Source organism: Octopus sinensis, linkage group LG22 (genome assembly GCF_006345805.1).
Source record: "Octopus sinensis linkage group LG22, ASM634580v1, whole genome shotgun sequence".
Classification (NCBI taxonomy): domain Eukaryota; kingdom Metazoa; phylum Mollusca; class Cephalopoda; order Octopoda; family Octopodidae; genus Octopus; species Octopus sinensis.
Genome location: NC_043018.1, coordinates 24,750,955 through 24,772,580, shown reverse-complemented (window position 1 = coordinate 24,772,580; position 21,626 = coordinate 24,750,955). Strand labels below are relative to the sequence as shown.

The 21,626-nt window shown below is 35.7% G+C and overlaps 1 protein-coding gene and 1 long non-coding RNA gene across 4 annotated transcripts in view; one reads left to right on the top strand and one right to left on the bottom strand.

Moving 5' to 3' along the window:
• Positions 1-6,948, top strand: part of LOC115223288 (cytosolic purine 5'-nucleotidase) — a 243,065-nt gene extending 236,117 nt beyond the window's left edge. For both annotated transcript variants that reach the window (XM_036512160.1, XM_029793796.2), the window contains exons 15-18: positions 558-618; positions 3,594-3,651; positions 3,852-3,970; positions 5,149-6,948. In XM_036512160.1, coding sequence (XP_036368053.1) covers positions 558-618; positions 3,594-3,651; positions 3,852-3,970; positions 5,149-5,421 — 511 coding nt within the window. In that variant the 3' untranslated portion in view covers positions 5,422-6,948. The remainder of the gene's footprint in view (positions 1-557; positions 619-3,593; positions 3,652-3,851; positions 3,971-5,148) is intronic.
• The window catches only part of LOC118767496, an 88,813-nt gene that overhangs the window by 51,973 nt on the left and 15,214 nt on the right, over positions 1-21,626 (bottom strand). The gene's annotated exons all lie outside the window — the stretch shown is intronic.

Here is a 21,626-nt window from a genome sequence, read left to right as displayed (position 1 = left end):
TTAAAGTGGGTGATATAGGTATGGTATGTGTGTGGTGTGCACGCTTGTATCTATAAGCATGAGTATATTTGTAGATATGTGTGTATATATATATTTAGCTGTGGATATATGAAATGTTCCCTCAACTAACAAAAGAGAGTGCCTGTAACATGTCCAGGGCCAGCTTGTCACATTCTATGTCTGGCTGAATCTCCTTGAGAACTACATCAAGGGTAGACATGTCTGTGGAGTACTCAGCCACTTGTACGTTAATCTGATGAGGAGGCTCTTCTGTTGATCAGATCAACTAGAACCCTCGTCATCATAACCGACAGAGAGCCAGCAGTGTGAAACGATGTTTTGGATGGTGTGTATGTGTTTGTATACAGGTGAGGGTCTCGTGATAATCATGATGAGAATAATGTGCTTGTCGTAGTGGACGGACAGACGTTGCAGTTGACCGTGTTGTGGGGGGGGGGGGGGGTGAGACCGATAAACATATCGCTATCCATTGTAATTTCTCTACTGTAATTTCATGTTCTAACGACCTTGTTTTCCACACCTTGCTCCTTTCACAGGTACCTCGACAGCAGCAGTCATGTATGCCCTGACATCACAGCATACCAAAGCAAAATCAAGGTCGGTTCACGCTAAACCACAACCCTGTCTCTCTCTGTCACCTACCTTGCCTTGCTTTCTTCCTCCCTTTCTCTTTATTTTTCTCTCTTTCTCCTTCGATCTCTCTCTCTCTGTAGCTGTTTCTCTTATATTATGCTCTCTGTTTATCGCTCACCCCCCTCTCTGTCTTTCTCTCTCGCATACCCTACAGAAGCACACACCTTCACTCTTCACATATTATATATATATGTTAACATTAAGCTCTTACTTACAGAAATTATCTAGCTCGTGAAAACTCATCCGATAATTTTTGGTAGTAATGACTTTGTCCCTCCTAGTGCATTTATGTGTAATAATGCTCTATACATATATATATATATATACACACACACACACACACACAGATATACTGACATATACTGCATGTATACACAATCTTAACACTTCATACACAAATGCTCACATGCATGTACGCACACACACACTACTATAATATATATATATATAATTATCCACTACATACATTCATAGAAATACTATCAAATTTCACATAATATAATATATATATATGGCCGTGCCACACAATATAATATATATATATATATACCATGCCAGCGCCACCTCGACTGGCTTCACGTAAAAAGCACCACCGAATCGTACAAAACACATATACATGACATATACTGCTGTATACACAATCTTAACACTTCAATCACAATGCTCACATGCATGTACGCACACACACCTACTATATATATATATATATATATATAATATATATAATAATATTTGAGGAATATAAATCCAAACTTACAAGGCAAAACATTCAATTTAGAAATACTAAATCAAATTTCACACAATATAATATATATATATATGGCCGATGCCAGCGCCACCTCGACTGGCTTCCGTGTCGGTGGCACGTAAAAAGCACCATCCGAATCGTAGCCGAAGCCAGTGCCGCCTCGACTGGCTTCCATAAAATGCACCAATCCGACCGTGGCCGATGCCAGCCTCGCCTGGCACCAGTGCAGGTGGCATGTAAAAAGCACCCACTACACTCACGGAGTGGTTGGCGTTAGGAAGGGCATCCAGCTGTAGAAAAGTTGCCAGATAAGACCGGAGCCTGGTGCAGCCTTCTGGCTTCCCAGATCCCCGGTCGAACCGTCCAACCCATGCTAGCATGGAGAACGGACGTTAAACGATGATGATGATATATATATAAAGTAGAAAAAAAACACCTTTTATCAATTCAAAATGAACAATTAAATTACACCATCTAGAAAATTACATGTAATAGAAATATTAAAATTAAAATAACAATAAAATATCAATGATTAAGTAAATTGCAGAAAAAAATAAAAACGTATCATCATCATCGTCGTTTAACGTCCGTTCTCCATGCTAGCATGGGTTGGACGGTTCAACCAGGGTTCAGGGAAGCCAGAAGGCTGCACCAGGCTCCAGTCTAATCTGGCAATGTTTCTACAGCTGGATGCCCTTCCTAACGCCAACCACTCCGTGAGTGTAGTGGGTGCTTTTTACGTGCCACCTGCACAGGTGCCAGGCGGGGCTGGCAACGGCCACGGTCAGATTGGTGTATTTTATGTGCCACCGGCACGGAAGCCAGTCGAGGCGGTGCTGGCATCGGCCACGAGTCGGATAGTGCTTTTTACGTACCACCAGACCAGGGATCCTGGCTGGTTCAATTCGTTGGTAATATATATATGTGTGTGTATATATATATATACTAGCAGTATCGCCCGGCGTTGCTCGGGTTTGTAAGGGAAATAACTATAAAGCACTTTTAGAGAGTTATAGCCAAAAAATAGCAAAAAAATGATGGTAAATTTTTTTTGAGAGTTAAAAAGGCCGAGTTGCGTCCCCTACACCATCTGCGGTTTATGTTTCTGATTGTCGACCCCATGTCGAATTTATCAATCTTTTTCAGAACTGGGGGAACTTTTCAAAATTTTCGCTGCGTTAGTTTTGAATTATGACATTGGGCTATGTGTGTGTCAAGTTTCATCAGAATCGGTTGAAAGCCGTGGTCAGAGTGAGGGTACAAGCAAACAGACACACAGAAACACGCACAGACAAACTGCCGTTTATATAGAGAGAGATATATATATACACACACACACACATGTACATATATACATACACATAAACATTGTTGATTGTGACTTTGAAGTTTTGGCCAGCTAAGCCACTGTCCAGCTTATCTGGTCAAAACTTCAAAGTCACCGTCAACAACATTCTTGTTTAAGAATAATAAATTTGTACTCTACAAAAGTACAGAATGACCCGTCAGATTAACCCTTTAGCATTTAAACTGGCTGTATCTGGCCCAAATATTCCACTTTTTTTATGCTCACACTGGCCTCATCCTGCTTCTTGCACCTACTCAACAATGTCATTCTAAAACTAAACAATCACATCATCAAAGTCTCAAAGCTATCAGATAATTCGTGACTAACTCAAAATAATGTTAATAAATAAGCATTACATTTGACAGAGTAATTCTGAATATTAAAGGGATTTTAATGCCAAAAGGATTTTATTACAAATGAACATAAAAACAAACACATAACAAATATATATATATATATATATATATATATATATAGGTGCAAGAGTGGCTGTGTGGTAAGTAGCTTGCTTACCAACCACATGGCTCTGGGTTCAGTCTCACTGCGTGGCACCCTGGGCAAGTGTCTTCTGCTATAGCCTCAGGCCAACCAAAGCCTTGTGAGTGGATTTGTTAGACGGAAACTGAAAGACGCCCATCGTGTATATGTATATGTTTGTGTGTCTGTATTTGTGATCCCCACATAGCGGTTCAGCAAAAGAGACCGATAGAATAAGTCCTATTAGAAAGAATAAGTCCTGGGGTCGATTTGTTCGACTAAAGGCTGTGCTCCAGCATGGCCGCAGTCAAATGACTGAAACAAGTAAAAGAATAAAAGGAATAATATAGTTTTCTTCTTTTCCAGTCTGTAACACATGAAATGGACATGGAATACGGTGTATTGGGAAGTTTATTTAGAAGTGGTGAGTACAACTGTTTCTATAACACTCTATGGTGTGTGTGTGTGCACGTGCGTGTGTGTGTGCCTTTATGTCTGTGTTTGTTTTCAACCCCACTTCGCCACCTGTAACTTAGCAGTTTGACAAAAAAAAACTGATAGAGTAAATACCTGACTTAAAATAAGGCTTTCTGTGATGCATCTGTGTATATATTTTCACCTTAGGTTCTCGACAGACCTTCTTTGGGGCCCAAGTTATGCGGTACGCCGATCTATATGCTGCCTCAATTCTCAACTTGCTCTATTACCCATTCAGCTATGTATTTAGAGCACCACCAATGTTGGTAAGATACAGATTCTTCTTAACAACTTTCGCTTCTCATTTAAAATTTCTTTTTTCCTTTAACGTTTATAATTTCTGTGAAGACCACTGCAGTGTCCACTAATACTGTCAAATAACACCACTTACAGCATTTGGCCTACTGCCATTAATAGCAGTGGTATCCACTGATTTCTCCTCTAATTTCATCACATCTATTGCTACACACAACAGCAGTGTCCTCCAGCCTTTGAAATCATGTTTCGTAAGCCCACTGCCCTGAATATCTTCCCTTGGAAATGAATGACACTGTTTGTAAATCAGAGACACTCATTCTTCAACTATCACATGATGTCAAGACAAGGACACAGACAAACACACAATGGGCTTCTTTCAGTTTCCTTCTACCAAATCCTTTCGCAAGGCTTTGTTCAGTGCAAAGACCCCCACTGGTGGAACAAGCAGATGACGACAATTACAACAGATTTCAATGCTTGAACCAGCAGATGAAGAGGGCTACACACGATGGACATGCTACAGAAGGCGCTACTCAAAGCTATAACTGGGTTAGTGGCAGTCCGTTGCAGTTTCCTAACTGGATCTTGCATGTCTCATTTTGTAAGTGCCACAGAGGAAGGTCATGAAATCAAGTGTGTGGGTCACTTCCTGGCAAATTGAGGTCCACCACAAACCCATGCCATTGGTACTTTCTTCTAATTTAAAGCTGACAATGGTCAGCCCAAGTCTGTAGCAAAAGACACTTGCCCAAGGTGCTGTGCAGTGGGACTGAACCCAGAACCATGTGGTTGGGAAGCAAACTTATTTCCACACAGTCACTCTTGCACCTATAATCTATTATAAAGATTTTAAAGATCTTAATTAATTATTTCATATTTAACACAAATCAGTTTGTATTTTGAATGGCTTATTAACATCTTTAAGGCAATGAGTTGGCAGAATCGTTAGCACGGCAGGCAAAATGCTTAGAGGAATTTTGTCTGTCTTTACATTCTGAGTTCAAATTCTGCCACGGTCAACTTTGCCTTTCATCTTCTCGGGATTGATAAAAGAGGTACCAGTTGAACACTGGGGTCATGTAATTGACTTATCCCCTCTCCGAAATAGCTGGCCTTGAGCCAAAAAATTTGAAGTCAATTAAAATAATGCTTCAACTGAAGTTTATTCGTTTTTCTCTCCATCCAGATGGCACATGAATCAACTGTGTCACACGAGAAACAAGTGGTCGGCAGCGATCTGATGGCCAGTCGTTCGCGCTCTTTCAGTGAGAACTTATCAGGAATTTCCACCGATGCTGCCATTCCCAAGAGAAAAACACTGCAGCGTACAGATAGCCTGGTACCACACCTTTATGCCGACACACCAAAGGAAATCACTCAAATCCTGGAATTCGATGAAGAAGAGGAAAAAAGCAGAGACATCAAAGAAGAAGACGAAGAAAATTATGCTGACCAATAATCAACATCGAATGTTATTAATTAGCAATTAAGTGGAAGATACAACCACTTCCTTCCTTTCTTTCTTTCTATTTTTTTTCTTTTCTTATATATACTTTATACTTCTATATTCTCTGTACTTCTGTATACCCTCTATACTCGTGTATATTTTGTACAACTGTTTAATCTATACTCTTATATACCCAATACAACCGAATAATCCCTCGGGTTTGAAAATATTATATACATAGCTTGCTTCTAAGCAGTTAACGGTATGGTACTCCCAAAATAGTCTTATATACAAAAATATATGTCTGTGTGTTTGTGTGTTTATGTATGTATATATATGTGTATATATACACACACAAACACATATGTATGGTGTGTTTATGTGTGTGTGCATATGTGTATATACACACACAAACACATACATATGAGTGGTGTGTTTATGTGTGCATGTGTACATATAGATTATCAAACAGATCTCCAAAGGGAGTGGTGTGGGTCTGCGTGAACAAAGTTTGTCACATTTTGTATTAATTGACAAAAGGAATTCAGTGAACTCACCCCAGCGGAAAAAAGGGAAAGGTTGAAAAGAGAGAAAATCACGAGAGATGATGGCATTTTAAATTCTCTGATTATGAGTTGCTGCCATTTTTTCCCCTTCTTTATTTTAGAAAATGTAAAACCCAACTGTCTCCTCTGAATTTATCTCCTGTTAAATTTCCCTTGGAGAAGGACTCTCTAAAACGTTAGATTTTCTGCTCCCCATGAAAGTAAACTGTACTCTTTATAGATGTGTGTGTGTGCGTATGTGTGTGTGAGAGAGATCCAAATAATAGGATGAAGAAATGCTTTAACACATCTTTAATGATTCATTACAATTGCTTCTGTACCAACTCTGCTTTCAACACCAGTCTATGTAAATTTTCACTTTGAATATTGTGTAAACTGATGTTGCAAGCAGAGTTGGCACAGAAACAATTGTAATGCATCATTAAAGATGTGTTAAAGGATTTCTTTAATCTCTTCATTTGGATTTATAGCTTACTCTTCACTGCACCAACAAAACAGTTTCACCATCATGAAACTAGGATTTTCTACACTTGAAGAATTTCGCTATCAGTCAGGAATCTGACAGTGTTGACAGCTCAGAACTCAGGGTGAGTGCTTCCCTGGAAATACCCCACCAGGACCTAAGATATATATATGTGTGTGTGTATGCATGTAACAGAGTTATATATACATAGTTTATGGCTATTGTCAAAGCTTTGTTTAAATTTCTACAACTTTAGATCTGTATACAGCTAAATTAATCTGTAGGAAGTATAAGTAAAGGAATTTAATCTCGAAAATATAATCTTCAAATACCTGCGGTCATTCTGGCCACAATCATTTTGTATTTACTCATTGTTATGCAGCAGTTTTTTTCTAGTTATATTCTGAATCCCATATTCCAGGCTTGTTAGTCAAATATAAAATGGGTTTTAGTTGAATAAGTGGGAGTCTTTTATACGAGCTTATGAAATAAATACAAAGTGATTATTAAGTTCTTTGAATAATTAATTGATATAAAAACAAATTATAATTGCTGATGATAAAATAGTTTTATCTTGCTGCTAAAAAAAACATTACTGATGAATTTTATCAAATCTAGAACTGAAATAATGCAAACTTCACAAATTGAAATTTTAAACTTCCCCAGGATTTCATATATATAACGGGAAGGTTTACGAAAATTAACAAAAGACGAAGGCAGATGGAGTACAAACAAACAAATGTATTTGTATGGCGCTCAGGAATAGAAATAGAACAAGTCTTTTATGTTTCGAGCCTACGCTCTTCGACAGAAAGATACACAGAAAAAAACAAGGACACACACACACACACACACACAGATGCATGCACATACACCTGTCCAAACATTCACACACTCAAGTTTTGAAACAATTTATATGGATATTATTTTCAATAGCATTTTCATTTAACATTACTAACATAACAATTATTAATTATGATAATTAAAGCAGTGAGATGGTAGAATCATTAACAAGTCTAACAAACTGCTTAGTGGTATTTCTTGCGGGTTTATGTTCCAAGTTCAAATCCAGCCAAGGTCAGCCTTGCCTTTCATCCCTCTTGGGGGTCAATAAAATAAGTACCAGTTAAACACTGGGCACTATGTAATCAACGAGCGTCACCTTCCAAAATTTCAGGCCTTGTGCCTTTAGTAGAAAGAATTATAATTATTATGAAGCGGCAAACTAGCAGACTCGTTAGTACTCCAGACAAAATGCTTAGTAGCATTTCTTTCAGTTTGTTCCACTCTGAGTCGAAATGCCAGCAAGGTCAACTTTGCCTTCGTCCTTTCAGTATTGATAAAATAAAGGACCGTTAAAGTACCAGGGTTGACGTTATTGACTTTACCATCACCCCTTGAATTTGCTGGCCTTGTGTCAAAACTTGAAACTACTTCTCTCCCCACCCCACCTCCACTATACATTGATATATATAAACAACTAAAGGCTGCTGGCTGGCAGAATCATCAGCACGCTGGACAAGATGTTGAGTGGAATTTTGCCCTTTGCTACATTCTGAGTTCAAATTCCACTGAGGTCGACTTTGCCTTTCATCCTTTCGGGGTCAATAAATTAAATACCAGTTGCGTACTGGGATTGATGTAATCGACTTACTACCTCCCCTCCCCCCATCCGAATTTTCTGGCCTTGTGCCAAAATATGAAACCAATAAAGAACTATATCTACGCCTGAATATAGTTTTCAAACAAATGTCTTCTAGATGAATCTCATACATTATATGAGGGAAATTGTATCTCATTGAAAACTATATCTTGTTATTCCAGGATGTGTGTCTGTGTGTTTCATTGAGCCTCCTACAATGGCTTTCGATATCATGGACTACACTATACAACGTATCCTTTAATATAAGACAGTTGTGTTTGAGTGGAAAGATATTTAGCTGCTATTTCTAGCAGATCAAATGACTGAGTTGAAGCTGCTTCAGTCACCTGCATATATATATATATATATATATATATATACACCGGAGTAAACACATAAATGTGAAACAAGGTGGAAAAAAGAGTACTCAAATTCCAGTGATAGAGTAATATGCTTTATTTAAAGCAGCAGAAAATTCAACAAAACCTGTTACTCTGAGTTTCCCGTTGCCGTTCATCGGACAGTTTTTGCTAGGAAAGGCAACAGGAAACTCAGAGTAACAGGTTTTGTTGAATTTTCTGCTGCTTTAAATAAAGTATATATATATATATACACACACGTATGTGTGTGTATATATACATTGTGTATGTATATACATGTATGTTATATGTAATACAATAAGAGGCTTCCAAATAGGAAAGCCTTGTGCTAGAAAGAGTAGTAGCATGTTATATGTATGTATATAAGGAATTAAAATGACCAGTAAATTATGTTATGAAGTTCGTTAGCTCACAGCTGTTTGTTCTATAAGATGTAATGCAGTCATGGTTGAACGCTTGTGTGTTACCCTTTGTAGCATCATCAAAGCTTAGTGATAAGAAACTCTGAAAAGAATACGTATGCATGAGTCAGAGGTTCGTATAACGATGTTTTAACGAGTTGGCGTCCATTTGAAAGCATTAAAAAAAACAAAAGCAACAGAAATAACTTGATTGTTTGCGAGTAGTTTCCCTTGAATTAATGGTTTGTTAGTTGTCTCCCTTGGCTTGAAAACAAAAACTAAAAAAAAAAGAAAATCTTATCTCTATATTTTAAACAACTTGATTTTGACCCCGACGAAAATCTGCAGCGGCAAAAGAACCCGATATTTCACAGATCTCTCCGTTCCCTCATGAAAAAATGGATTTATATTATTTTATGAATTCCCAATTTGAAGGGAATATATCCGTTGTTGTTGACTAAAAATTGGTTTAATTGGTTTCATACAGGAAAGCTTCGAAAATTTGTATAAAACAAACGACAAAAAAAAATGTCCTATTTCTTGACCTGCCTTTTTGGAGCTTCCTAGATTTTGACCTTAGGTCCGTCCTACACAGTATGTATATGTTTTATTTCTGTTATTGTATTGTTTTTTAACCTGTTTTTTTTTTTAAATATCCCTTGCTGTAAAATGAACGATTTGTTAAAATTTCTAAGTTTAATTTTAAGCCACTCAATTGTAAAATATAACAGAGTGGACTTTATTTTCGTTATATATCCCTTTGGGATCAACTTTACTTTCCATCCTTTCTGGGATTGATAAAATTAGGTACCGATCAATTACTGGGGTCAACTGTATTGACTCCCCAGCCCCTCTCCTCAAAATTGTTGGCCTTGTGCCCAAATCAGAAAAGCCATTATTATTATTATTATTATTATTATTATTAAAGGTGGTGAACTGGCAATAATTATTAGTACTCTGGGCAAAAGGCTTAATGGTATTTTGTCTGCCACTACGTTCTGAGTTCAAATTCTGCTAAGGTCGACTTTGCCTTTCATCCTTTTGGGGTCGATAAATTAAGTACCAGTTGAGTACTGGGGTCGATGTAACCGACTTACCACCTCCCCACAAATTTCAGGCCTTGTGCCTTTAGTAGAAAGGATTATTATTATTATTATTATTATTACTATTATTGAAGGTAACAAGCTGGCAGAATCGTTAGCACGCTGGACAAAATGTTTAAACAGTATTTCACCCATCGCTATGTTCTGAGGTCGACTTTGCCTTTCGTCTTTTTAGGGTTGATAAAATAAGTACCACTGTAACCGACACCCTCCTCCTCCAAAATGGCTGCCCTTGTGCCAAAATTTGAAATTATTATTATTATTATTATTATTATTGAGGTGGCAAGCTGGCAGAATCGTTAGCATGCTGAGTGAAATGCTTAACAGTATTTCATCTGCCGCTATGTTCTCAGTTGCCAAGGTTGACTTTGCCTTTCTTCCTTTCAGGGTTGATTAAATAAGTACCAGTTACACACTGGGGTCGATGTAATTGACTTAATCCCCTCCCCCAAATTTGAGGCCTTGTGCTTCCAGTAGAAAGAAGTATTATTATTATTATTATTATTATTATCAAAATTTTGAGCAAAAATGCCTTGTTGTAATAGTTCTGGCTTTTTCAGTCTAAGTTGGAATCTGGCCAAGATCTACTTTGACGGTATTGGATTGGCAGCATTGTTAGAACACCAGGGATCTGAGCTTTCTAAAACTTAACGAAAGAAGGAGTCATTAATGGTGGCTCCTTCCTCCAAAATAAGGATTAAAAGACAAGAGACAAGGAAGAAGCAGATGAGTAAATTTATAGATATTGACATGTTTGGATAAAATACGGCATTAGTAAATGTGTGTGGAGTGAAAGGTGTTGTGGGGATATTTGAGAGACAAAATAATTAAAAGAGAACATGAGGAATGAGAGAGACTACTGCTGGCTTCCATCTGTGAATAGTAGGTACCAAAATGCTTTAAACAGGCATGAGTGGAACCAAAGAAATGTTTGACTAAGATAAATCGAGCATTACAGAATCTGAATGCAGGTTGGCCAAAGAGGTTAGACCAGAAATTGAACCCTTTAGTGTTCAGATTACTCTGTTAAATGTAATGCTTTTTTATTTAAATTGTTTTGAATTAATCATGCATTACCTTATAGCTTTGAGGTTTCAATGATGTGATTGTTTATTTTTAGGCTGTCAATGTAGGTTAGGTGTGAGAGGCTAGATATGGCCAGTTTGAATATAAAATATGTAGAATATCTTGGGCCAGATTTGGCCAGTTTAAACACTAAAGAGTTAAGCACAATGAATGGAAGGCAGTGAAGTTACAAAGTGTTTGAGTGAAATGTATTGATTGTCTTAAAACTTGAATGTAGGTGAGCCAAGAAAGTGTTCAGATGTTAAGAAGCACATGTGGGAATAAGTGAAGGAGTTTTTGAATGCAATGGCAACAGAACCCTGTGAAAAGTTTTAAACCTAGAAATATGGTGACACAGAATGAAGCGGGAAATGTTTTGAATTATGCTAATGTGTTGAGAAGAAGTGTTTGGTTGATCATAAATTTAGAGGGGTATTTGCGAGCAGAGTGAAAAGGCCAGATTCGGTAGTATAGGTCTGTAAATTTACATTTCTGTTGGTCAATTGATGGTGATTTAAATAGACGTGAATTTTAAAAACAAATATTTGAAAATTTAACATCCTTTGCAATTAGCAGAAACTGTAGAACACCAAGCTAAAAGCCTTACTTGTATGTAGTTTTAGTAAATGCCTTATATATATATATATGTAGTTTTATGAAATCTTTTTAGTATGTAGTTTCAGTAAAAGCCTTACAGAATTCAGTGTTCTCTGTTCAATTCTCATCAAGGTCAACTTTACCTTTCATTCTATTGGGGTTGAATGAAAATTAAATTTAAGTACCAGCCAAGAACTGGTAACCTTTAAATTCGTTATTCCTTTCCCTTGTAAATTTGTGGTCTTGTAGCCAATACTGGGATGCAAGGTCAGAGGTTTGATGGAATTGTTAGAGAGACAGACAGACAGATAAAATACCTTGTGCTATTTTGTTATGTCTGTTCTCTTCGCATGTAAGCTGGTGTCCTGTTGAGGTCACCTTTACTTATCCTCTTTCCAGGGTTGATAAAATCAACACGTTAACTGCTACATATACCATTGGTGGCACATTTTGATAATTTGAGAAAGTATTTTATTCTATATCTTTGACATGGTTTCAAGGATATTTAAATAAACGCAAGTACTAAATATTAAAGTTTAATAGTGAAATATCGTAAAAATGCAAAAAAAAAAAATAATAATTACATTTCCTTGTAATTAAACAGTAATCAGTGTGATCACATAAAATCAGTGACATCACTGGTAAGTTCCAGTCAGGTACAAGGGATGGCGATATAGTCACCTATACTCTTACCTTTTCTACCCCTAAATTTGTGGCCTTGAGACAAAGTCAGAAGAAATAATAATTATTATTATTATTATTATTAATAATTACAACTGTTTGGAGATATATCATATCAATACATTTACTGAATGTTTGAGGGATGTTATGAATTACAATATTTGCATAATGCACCGTTGTCTTATCAATATGAATAAATGTGAAATCTTTATAATTCTTACGTAGAAATAAATTCCACAAAGAAAATAGTTTTAGCTTTGAAAATTCTCTTTTTTAAATGAAAATTTTCTAATTAGTCCTAAATTTTAGTAATTAATCATTTTGTATTAGTTACCCTTTTTATACTAATACAGTAGTGTGAGATAGAATTTAAACCTTCAGCATAAATTTTATTACTATTATTATTATTATTATTATTATTATTATTAAGGTGGTGAGCTGGCAGAATCGTTAGCACGCTGGGCGAAATGCTTAGTGGTATTTCATCTCCCACTACGTTCTGAGTTCAAATTCCACCGAGGTCGACTTTGCCTTTCATTCTTTCGGGGTCGATAAAACAAGTACCAGTTGAACACTGGGGTCAATGCAATCGACTTATCCCCTCCCACCAAATTTCAGGCCTTGTGTCTAAATCTTAAACTAATATACCTAGGTACACTCATACCTCAGTACTACGGACTAAAAGCGGGGAACATCAGTCCAATGAAGCTGACTGTCCATAGGTACCAACACTACATTGGGGGTGGCTAATATATCAACAATTACATTACAAAAGACAGAGGAATAAATACTGTACACTCTCCAATCAGACAGTTTGAAATACCTGTACACTGTAAATATACTCTATAAATACTGTAAACTCAACATTTTTAATTTACAATCATTCTTACCATGGATGGTGAAGAGGTGTTGTTGATATGCCGTGATTTTGTCCCCTGCTTCCGAAATCTGTTAAAGGGAGGAATGAGTGTATTTTTTTTTTTTACCATTGTGGAGTAGAGTAGCATTCAAATTAGAAATGGTGTTAGGCCTATGAATGAATTTAAATACTGAAGAGGTTTGCATCTTGCCTGAAAGATTGTTCTTTAACATTCACAATACAAATTTTGCTGGATGCAATGGTGATGTATTTATGTAGAGTGGTGTGTCTTGTCTAAGGTTTGATTCATCTACTTTTCTAATAATAATAGATGTACTAATGATTTGCATGTGTGTGTGTGTATATATTTACATACATGTATATATACGTACATATATGCACACACACACATGTATATATAAACAGATGTATATATGTGTGTGTATGTATATATATATATATACATATATGTGTGTGTATATATACATATATATATATATATGTGTATATACATATATAGATATATATATATGCATAATATATATGTATATATATACACAAACACACATCCATACATATGTGTATAGTAGAAAAATGTGTCTTGTCTTAGGTTTAACTAACTTTCATAATAGTAACAGTATTAGACTCTCTTGATGTATTGACATAGAATAGAGTGGAGTGTCTTGTTTAAGGCTTAACACGTCATCATCTATGTAAAAAAAAAGAAAAAACAATAGTATAGATCATGTATATAGTGTAGAATAGAGAGTATTGCTGAAGGTTTAATCCTTCAACCTTCACAATACTAAAGACATATTCATATTTTATAATGATGTAAATTATCAAATAATGAAATATATAAAGAAAAATGGTGTTTTCTGTGCAATTTATTGGATGTTTTCCAACAATTAAATGGTAACGTGTCGACAGATCCACCAGGTGTGGCTAGTTTGAATGAGATAAAACAAATGATAGACACAGCAAACAATAAGTAAATTAAGCTAAGTTGTTGCTTTTTAGTTCTAGGTCAGCTTTGCTCCAGCTGTTGAAGCTTTTCTTTGTTTTCTCCTCGCATATCCAATGTGCTATTTCCCTTTTAAGATATTTGTTTGTAATTTGAGGAAGATTTGGCTGCTATTTCTTGCAGATCGATTGGGGAATCTTTATGTAGTTTCTTGAACTGCTAAAATACCAGTGAAATCTCACTCAAATAACACACAGTGTTGTTAAAGGAAAAAGCACATTGGATAATGTAGTCATAGATACACTTGTCAATGGTGGCAGCTTTATCTCGTATTCAAGAATTTATTTCCTTCTTTGCTGAACGCTTCCTTTATGGTGATGGCATTGATGACTGTAGACCAATTCTTGCATAGAAGAGCCAATGGCATTGACAGAATGGCAATGTTGGTGGGGGACGAGGTTGGTTTTGTTGAGCCTTTCTCTCCTGTCACTTGAGTTCTTCCTTTTCTCTTCTGGTGGCTTCGAAGTTTTGGGTTCCAATGGTGATGGAACACTGCTGCTTGGTACAGTCTCAGGCTTGTGTTTCAAATGATTTAGGTTCAATTCCAGTGGCTTTCAGTGTTGCTTTGAGTTGGTCCATGTATCTTCAAAGAGGGTGCACCCATGGTCTTCTCCCTAATGTGAGCTCACTGAAGAAGACCATATCAGAAAAAAAACAACTTCGCTAACCAGAATGATCATGACTACAACACCTTTCATCATAGATCTGCTCAATTAAAGCTGACCCAGGGTTAAAATGCAACAACTTGGTTTAATATGCTCATTGCTAAGTTTTGGTTATCTGTTGTGCAAACAATCCACAGCTGGTGGCATCGTTCATCTGGGACTAACCTACAGCAATGTACCAATTCCATCACTGGCTCAGTGAAGCCAAGTTTGAATTCTAAGTTGTTTAATGTTATTTTAGGTTGTGAACAGTTTTGTTAAACAGTGCTAAGAGTAATCATAGTAAACATTTTAATTAAATGGTGTTAATGGTAATTTGGGTAATAATGATTAGGATAGTGTACAGTTTAACTATATAGTGTTAACAGAATTTAGATAGTGAACATGTTAAAGAGTGTTAATGGTGATTAGAGTATAGTGAATAGTTGAAACTGTTGATGGCAATTAATAGAGTGAACAGGTTAATGATTATTATGACAGTGAACAGTGTTAACAGTAATTTGGTTAGTGAACAGGTGAAACACTTGATGCCAATTAATAGAATGAAAAGTTCAGTTAGATGATGTTAATAGTGACTGTTATAGTGAACAATTTAGTCAAACATTGTTAATGATATCTGGGATTGTGAACAGCCTAAATGATGATTAGGATAGTGTACAGTTTAGCTACATAGTGTTAACAGCAATTTATGTAGTGAACAGTTTCAATGTTGTTAATTGTAATTAGGATAGTGAATAGTTTAGTTAAATAGTGTTTAATCAAATGGTGCTAATGATGTTTAGTTAAATGGTGTTTGATGATAATTTGGGTGGTGAACAGTTTGGTTAAACATTGTTAATGGTAGTGAACAGTGTAAACTAGTGTTGATGGAAATTTAGGTAGTGAACAGCTTAAAAATGTTAATGGTTATTTTGGTAGTGAGTAGTTTAGATTGTGTTAATTGCAATTTAGACAGTGAACAGTGAAATTCAATGTGGCTGTTGTTAATTTAGGTAGTGAACAAATTAGTTAAAACTGTGTTGTTCATGTTTCTTTTTTACTATCTGTCCTGGTTTCCTGAATTTTTTTCACTTTGATATGAAAGTTGAAAATGTCAAAAAAATAAATTATAAAATGATGAACTGAAATATTCTTCAACTAATGGCAGCTAATTAGTCAATTAGTAAGTTGATGATATCACCAAAATCACAAGGTTTATAAAATGCAACTTTATAGTACGCGCATACATGCCCCATGCACAGCCTTGGCTGTGATGGTTCAATGATGTAATAATACAAACGCGTGTCTACATTATATACATACATGCATACATTCACACACACAGCCATTGATAAATATTGTATATCCATACTTATATACATATGTACACACACATACAAATATATGTACATACACACCTCCATAGACAGATCCATACATATGTGTATATATGTATACATACATACACATATCCATAGACAAATTCATACATATACACACACACACATATATACATACATAGACAAATTCATTCATATACACACATACATATGTGTATATATATATATATATATACACACACACACACATACATATCCATAGACAAATTCATACATATACACACATACATATGTATATATATATATATATATATATATATATATATACACACACACACATACATAACTATAGACAAATTCATACATATACACACATACAATATGTATATATATATATACACATACATATCCATAGACAAGTCTATATTTTCATACACACATACATATGTATGCCTATGCATACACATATATCTGTAGATAAATTCACACACCCACATACCCACAATACCACACAGATATCCATCAACAAAAATACACACACAACTTTCGTCTGACCCTTGTTTCTGCGCTTCGTTACTTTTAAAACTCTTCTTTCAGTTTTGGTTTAGCCAAGGTAGTTGATTACCTCTCGTTTACACCTGTCCTTTTATTATTTTTTTTTTTATTATTCCATTCCTTTTATCTCAAACCAACAGCAGCAACAGCTGTCAGGATGCTATTTTGACTCTTTTGTAGAGCATCACAGCAGTTAGATGAAGGCCTAAAGGGAAAACGTTTGGCAGTACAAGGGAATCAAAAGACACAGTCTTCAGCAGATTGTGTTGTTGTTAATAATGATTTGACTATCATTCATTGTCTGGCTCTTGCAGCTGCATTTATACATGTCAGTGTACATGTATACACACCGGGTTGCATATACACACACACCAGGAGATACACAAAGACACATACACACATATAAACTTACTCTCTCTCTCTCTCTCTCACACACACACACACACAACCATAATCACTGGCACAAACGTTGCTTTCTGAAAGACAAAATGAATGAGGCATGTTTTCCAGAAGGTCATGCACATGTGTGTGTGTGTATACACAATATATATGTGTGTATATATATATATATATATATATATATATATATATATATATATATATATATACACACACATACTATATATATATATATATATATACATACTATATATATATATATATATATACAGACACACACATACACTTTGTGTGTGTATATATATATATACACACACACACATAATGTATGTATGTACACATTATACACGCAATCATCATCATCATCATCGTTTAACGTCCGTTTTCCATGCTAGCATGGGTTGGACGGTTCGACCTGGGTCTGGGAAGCCAGGAGGCTGCACCTGGCTCCAGTCTGATATGGCTGTGTTTCTTACAGCTGGATACCCTTCCTAACGCCATCCATGTATATATATACATATAACAATGTATGTATGTATATGTTTGTGTATATGTATATATATATATATGTGCATATATGTGTGTGTGTATACATCATCACCATTGAACATATGCTTTCCATGCTGGCATGGGTTGGACAGTTGGAGAGGAGCTGGCAAGTCAGAAGACTGCCTCGCTTTACTGTCTGCTTTCGCATGGTTTCTACGGCTGGATGCCCCTCCTAACACCGATCACTTTACAGAGTGTACAGGACGTATTTTACAGGGCACAACTACCAGTAAGACCACCAAGTAACTCGTAAGACAACCCCTTCAACTGTGGAGAGAGTCATTGAGTGAGTGGTTTTATGTACACTTCTTCATCATCATCATCATCGTTGGCATTTATTTTCTGTTTTCCTATGCAGCAGCTCTAAGTTAGATGAATCTCACCTACTTTCATTTCGCTCCAGTGTCATCTCCAATCCACAAGGTCCCAAGCATCTTGGGATCTAGCCTCATTATTTCCCCTCACTTCTTCCTCGAATCTCCTTTATTTTGTTCACTCTCCATGAGGAAAATGGCACTTTAACACCCCCCACCTTCATCACTCATTCATACCAGTAATACTTGACCATACTGCTTCTAATACTCAGCCACTTTCTTTCAGCTCACATAGGCCCCAATCATACCAGCCTTTCATGCATATTTATTTTGCACATCCAACCCTCTCTACCTCACTTATTTTTCTTCAGTCTTCATGGATAAATTCTACATTTCTGATGCGATGATCTGATCTCATTCTCAACAGGAACATCATACGTTTGATGAAGGTTTCATACAAGCCATTCTTTCTAAACGAAAACAACCAATCATCAAAGAAACAATAGTACCTCTTCAGCCCTTTCATTTAGTGTAACTACCATATTTCATCTCAACTACCTCAGCCCTAATTTTGTCACCTAGGAGACAGAAGCTATCTCATATGTCTAACAAGTTTCCGTATTCTAAGAACTTCATTCTATGAGAGCTCCAACAGCTAACTGCTCTCGTGCACCATATCATGTCTAAAGTCCAACTTCTTTGACAGTTAGCCAGAAACCCCTCTGCATAAATATATTCCTTATTGAAGAAGCAATTCTCAAGCGTTTTTTGGACAGTTAAGGTCCCTGTTTGCATATATGTTTACATTTATGTGCATTGACCACAGCATTTTAGCTCTTATTTCTAGCAATGTAAGTGTTTTCTAACACCCTAATCACATTTAGTGACAATGATAATTCTCCTATATATTGAATCTCTCTAATTTATTGTTATATATATATATATATATATATATATAATAATGGGGGCCGTTTTATGGGATTACCCTGGGTTTCTCGCTCACAAGTGGTTTAGCCATACAGCATATCTTCAGACCCCAAACATTGCTTGCCTAAGACCTCTTCGGGAAATGCCTCTCTATAAAAGCATTTAGTATTAGCATAACTAATACAGTGTTATGTTTCTACCTTTCTTTCCCAGACCCACAACACAAGAATAATAATCATCAGAATAATAATCATCACGCGTTCTGCAATAAGAAACAGGACATCATAATCATCATTGTTGTCATATGAAACTTCCCACAGATATCCAATCCTGGGGTTGTAAGGATATTTCCTCAAGGGTTTTAATAAACAGAGGGGGACCAAGAATAGAGTTTAGAGATCCCTTAACTCTTTTGCATTTAGATTCCTCTGTCAAACACAATGTCTATTTATTCACATTGTTTTGAGTTAATCATGCATTATCTTGAAGCCTCAAGATATATATGTGTGTGTGTGTATGTATATGTATGTACATACACACATGCGTGTATGTGTGTGTGTGTATATATTTAACATCTGTCATGAATTTACAGATTTGTAAGACCACAGATTATCCTGGTTCTGACAGAGTTCTATATATATATATATATATATATATATATACACGCACATGCATATGTGTGTATATATATATATATACAAACACACACAAACATATATATATAAATATATGTGTGTATATGTGCACGCACACACAGATATGCATGCATATAGAAATGGCTACATTTACTTTCCTTGAGGCTTCAAAGACTATCGACAATAAGACACTATCAAAAGGCTTCTTCGCTGTTAAAAGGTGTTGTAAGAAAGAGGAGGTGGGGGGGTCGACTTAACTATGAAATTCTCTTTTGCATTCCTGGCAAGGATGTTCCAAGAGCGGCACCAGAGTTTCCTCTTAGAAAGAGGGACGGGCTCAAGTCTATGTTTAGTCCCATGCATACATATATGTATGTAAGTTTGTATGTGTATATAATATATATGTATGTATGTATATAATGTATATATTATGTATGTATAAGTATGTATATATGCATATAATATATATATTATGTATTTATATGTATGTATATATATGTATATATGCATATAATGTATATATATTATGTATGTATAAGTATGTATATATGCATATAATGTATATATATTATGTATGTACAAGTATGTATATATGCATATAATGTATATATTATGTATGTATATATGTATATAATGTATATATATTATGTATGTATATATGCATATAATGTATATATTATGTATGTATATGTATATAATGTATATATTATGTATGTATAAGTATGTATATATGCATATATATATATATATGTATATATAAGGCATGGTTCTCTGACCCATCTAGAATAGCAGTAATCCTTAGTAAAAGCTGAAGCAGATCGCGTTAACCCATCCAGCCTCTCCCACCATGGAAAACAAATGCAAAATGATAATGATGATGAGGATATAACGTATAAAGATACATACATATATCACACACACACACACACACACATACACACATTTGTGTGATCATGTATTCATACACACATACATTCTCACACACACATACACAAGCACTGCACATTGGATAGTCATGATAGCAATGTCTTGAGGAAGGGCTCAGATATTTGCCGTGAGCCTTTTTCCATTTTTTTTTTGTTGTTTTTAATTTAACCTTTTTTCATTTTCCTTTTTAAAAATAATTTTTAAGGGATTAACAAATTATGAAATAAAAAACTGAATAAATGAGGAAAAATAAACCAAAAAAAAAAAAACAGACATTCTAAATGTCCTTTTATAGAAAAACAATTTGACGTAAATTGTATAAATTTTTTTGATTAGTATTTTTGCTTTTATATAATTCTTTTGTTTTTCTTTCTGTCGTCATTTTAATAAAATTTCCGGAAAAAATGTTTGAAATTGCAAACACGACATTTTTATATTAAAAACATAATAATAAAATAAACAAATATACAACTATAAAATGTGTTGTTTTTATTTCCTCTTACTCTCTTACTTGTTTCAGTCATTTGACTGCGGCCATGCTGGAGCACCGCCTTTAGTTGAGCAAATCAACCCCGGGACTTATTCTTTGTAAGCCCAGAACCGCTAAGTGACGGGGGACGTAAACACACCAACATCGGTTGTCAAGCAATGCTAGGGGGACAAACACAGACACACACACACATATATATATATATATATATATATATATATATATATAAACATATATACGATGGGCTTCTTTCAGTTTCCGTCTACCAAATCCACTCACAAGGCATTGGTCGGCCCGGGGCTATAGCAGAAGACACTTGCCCAAAATGCCACGCAGTGGGACTGAACCCGGAACCATGTGGTTGGTTAGCAAGCTACTTACCACACAGCCACTCCTGCGCCTCTTGTTTATATATATATATCGTCGTCATGGCACTCTGTCGGTTATGACAACGAGGGTTCCAGTTGATCCAATCAACAGAACAGCCTGCTCATGAAATTAACGTGTAAGTGGCTGAGCACTCCACAAACACGTGTACCCTTAACGTAGTCCTTGGAGAGATTCAGACTGTGACAGAGTGTGACAAGGCTGGCCCTTTGAAAAAAGAGTGAGAGAAAGTTGTGGTGAAAGAGTACAGCAGGGTTCGTCACCACCCC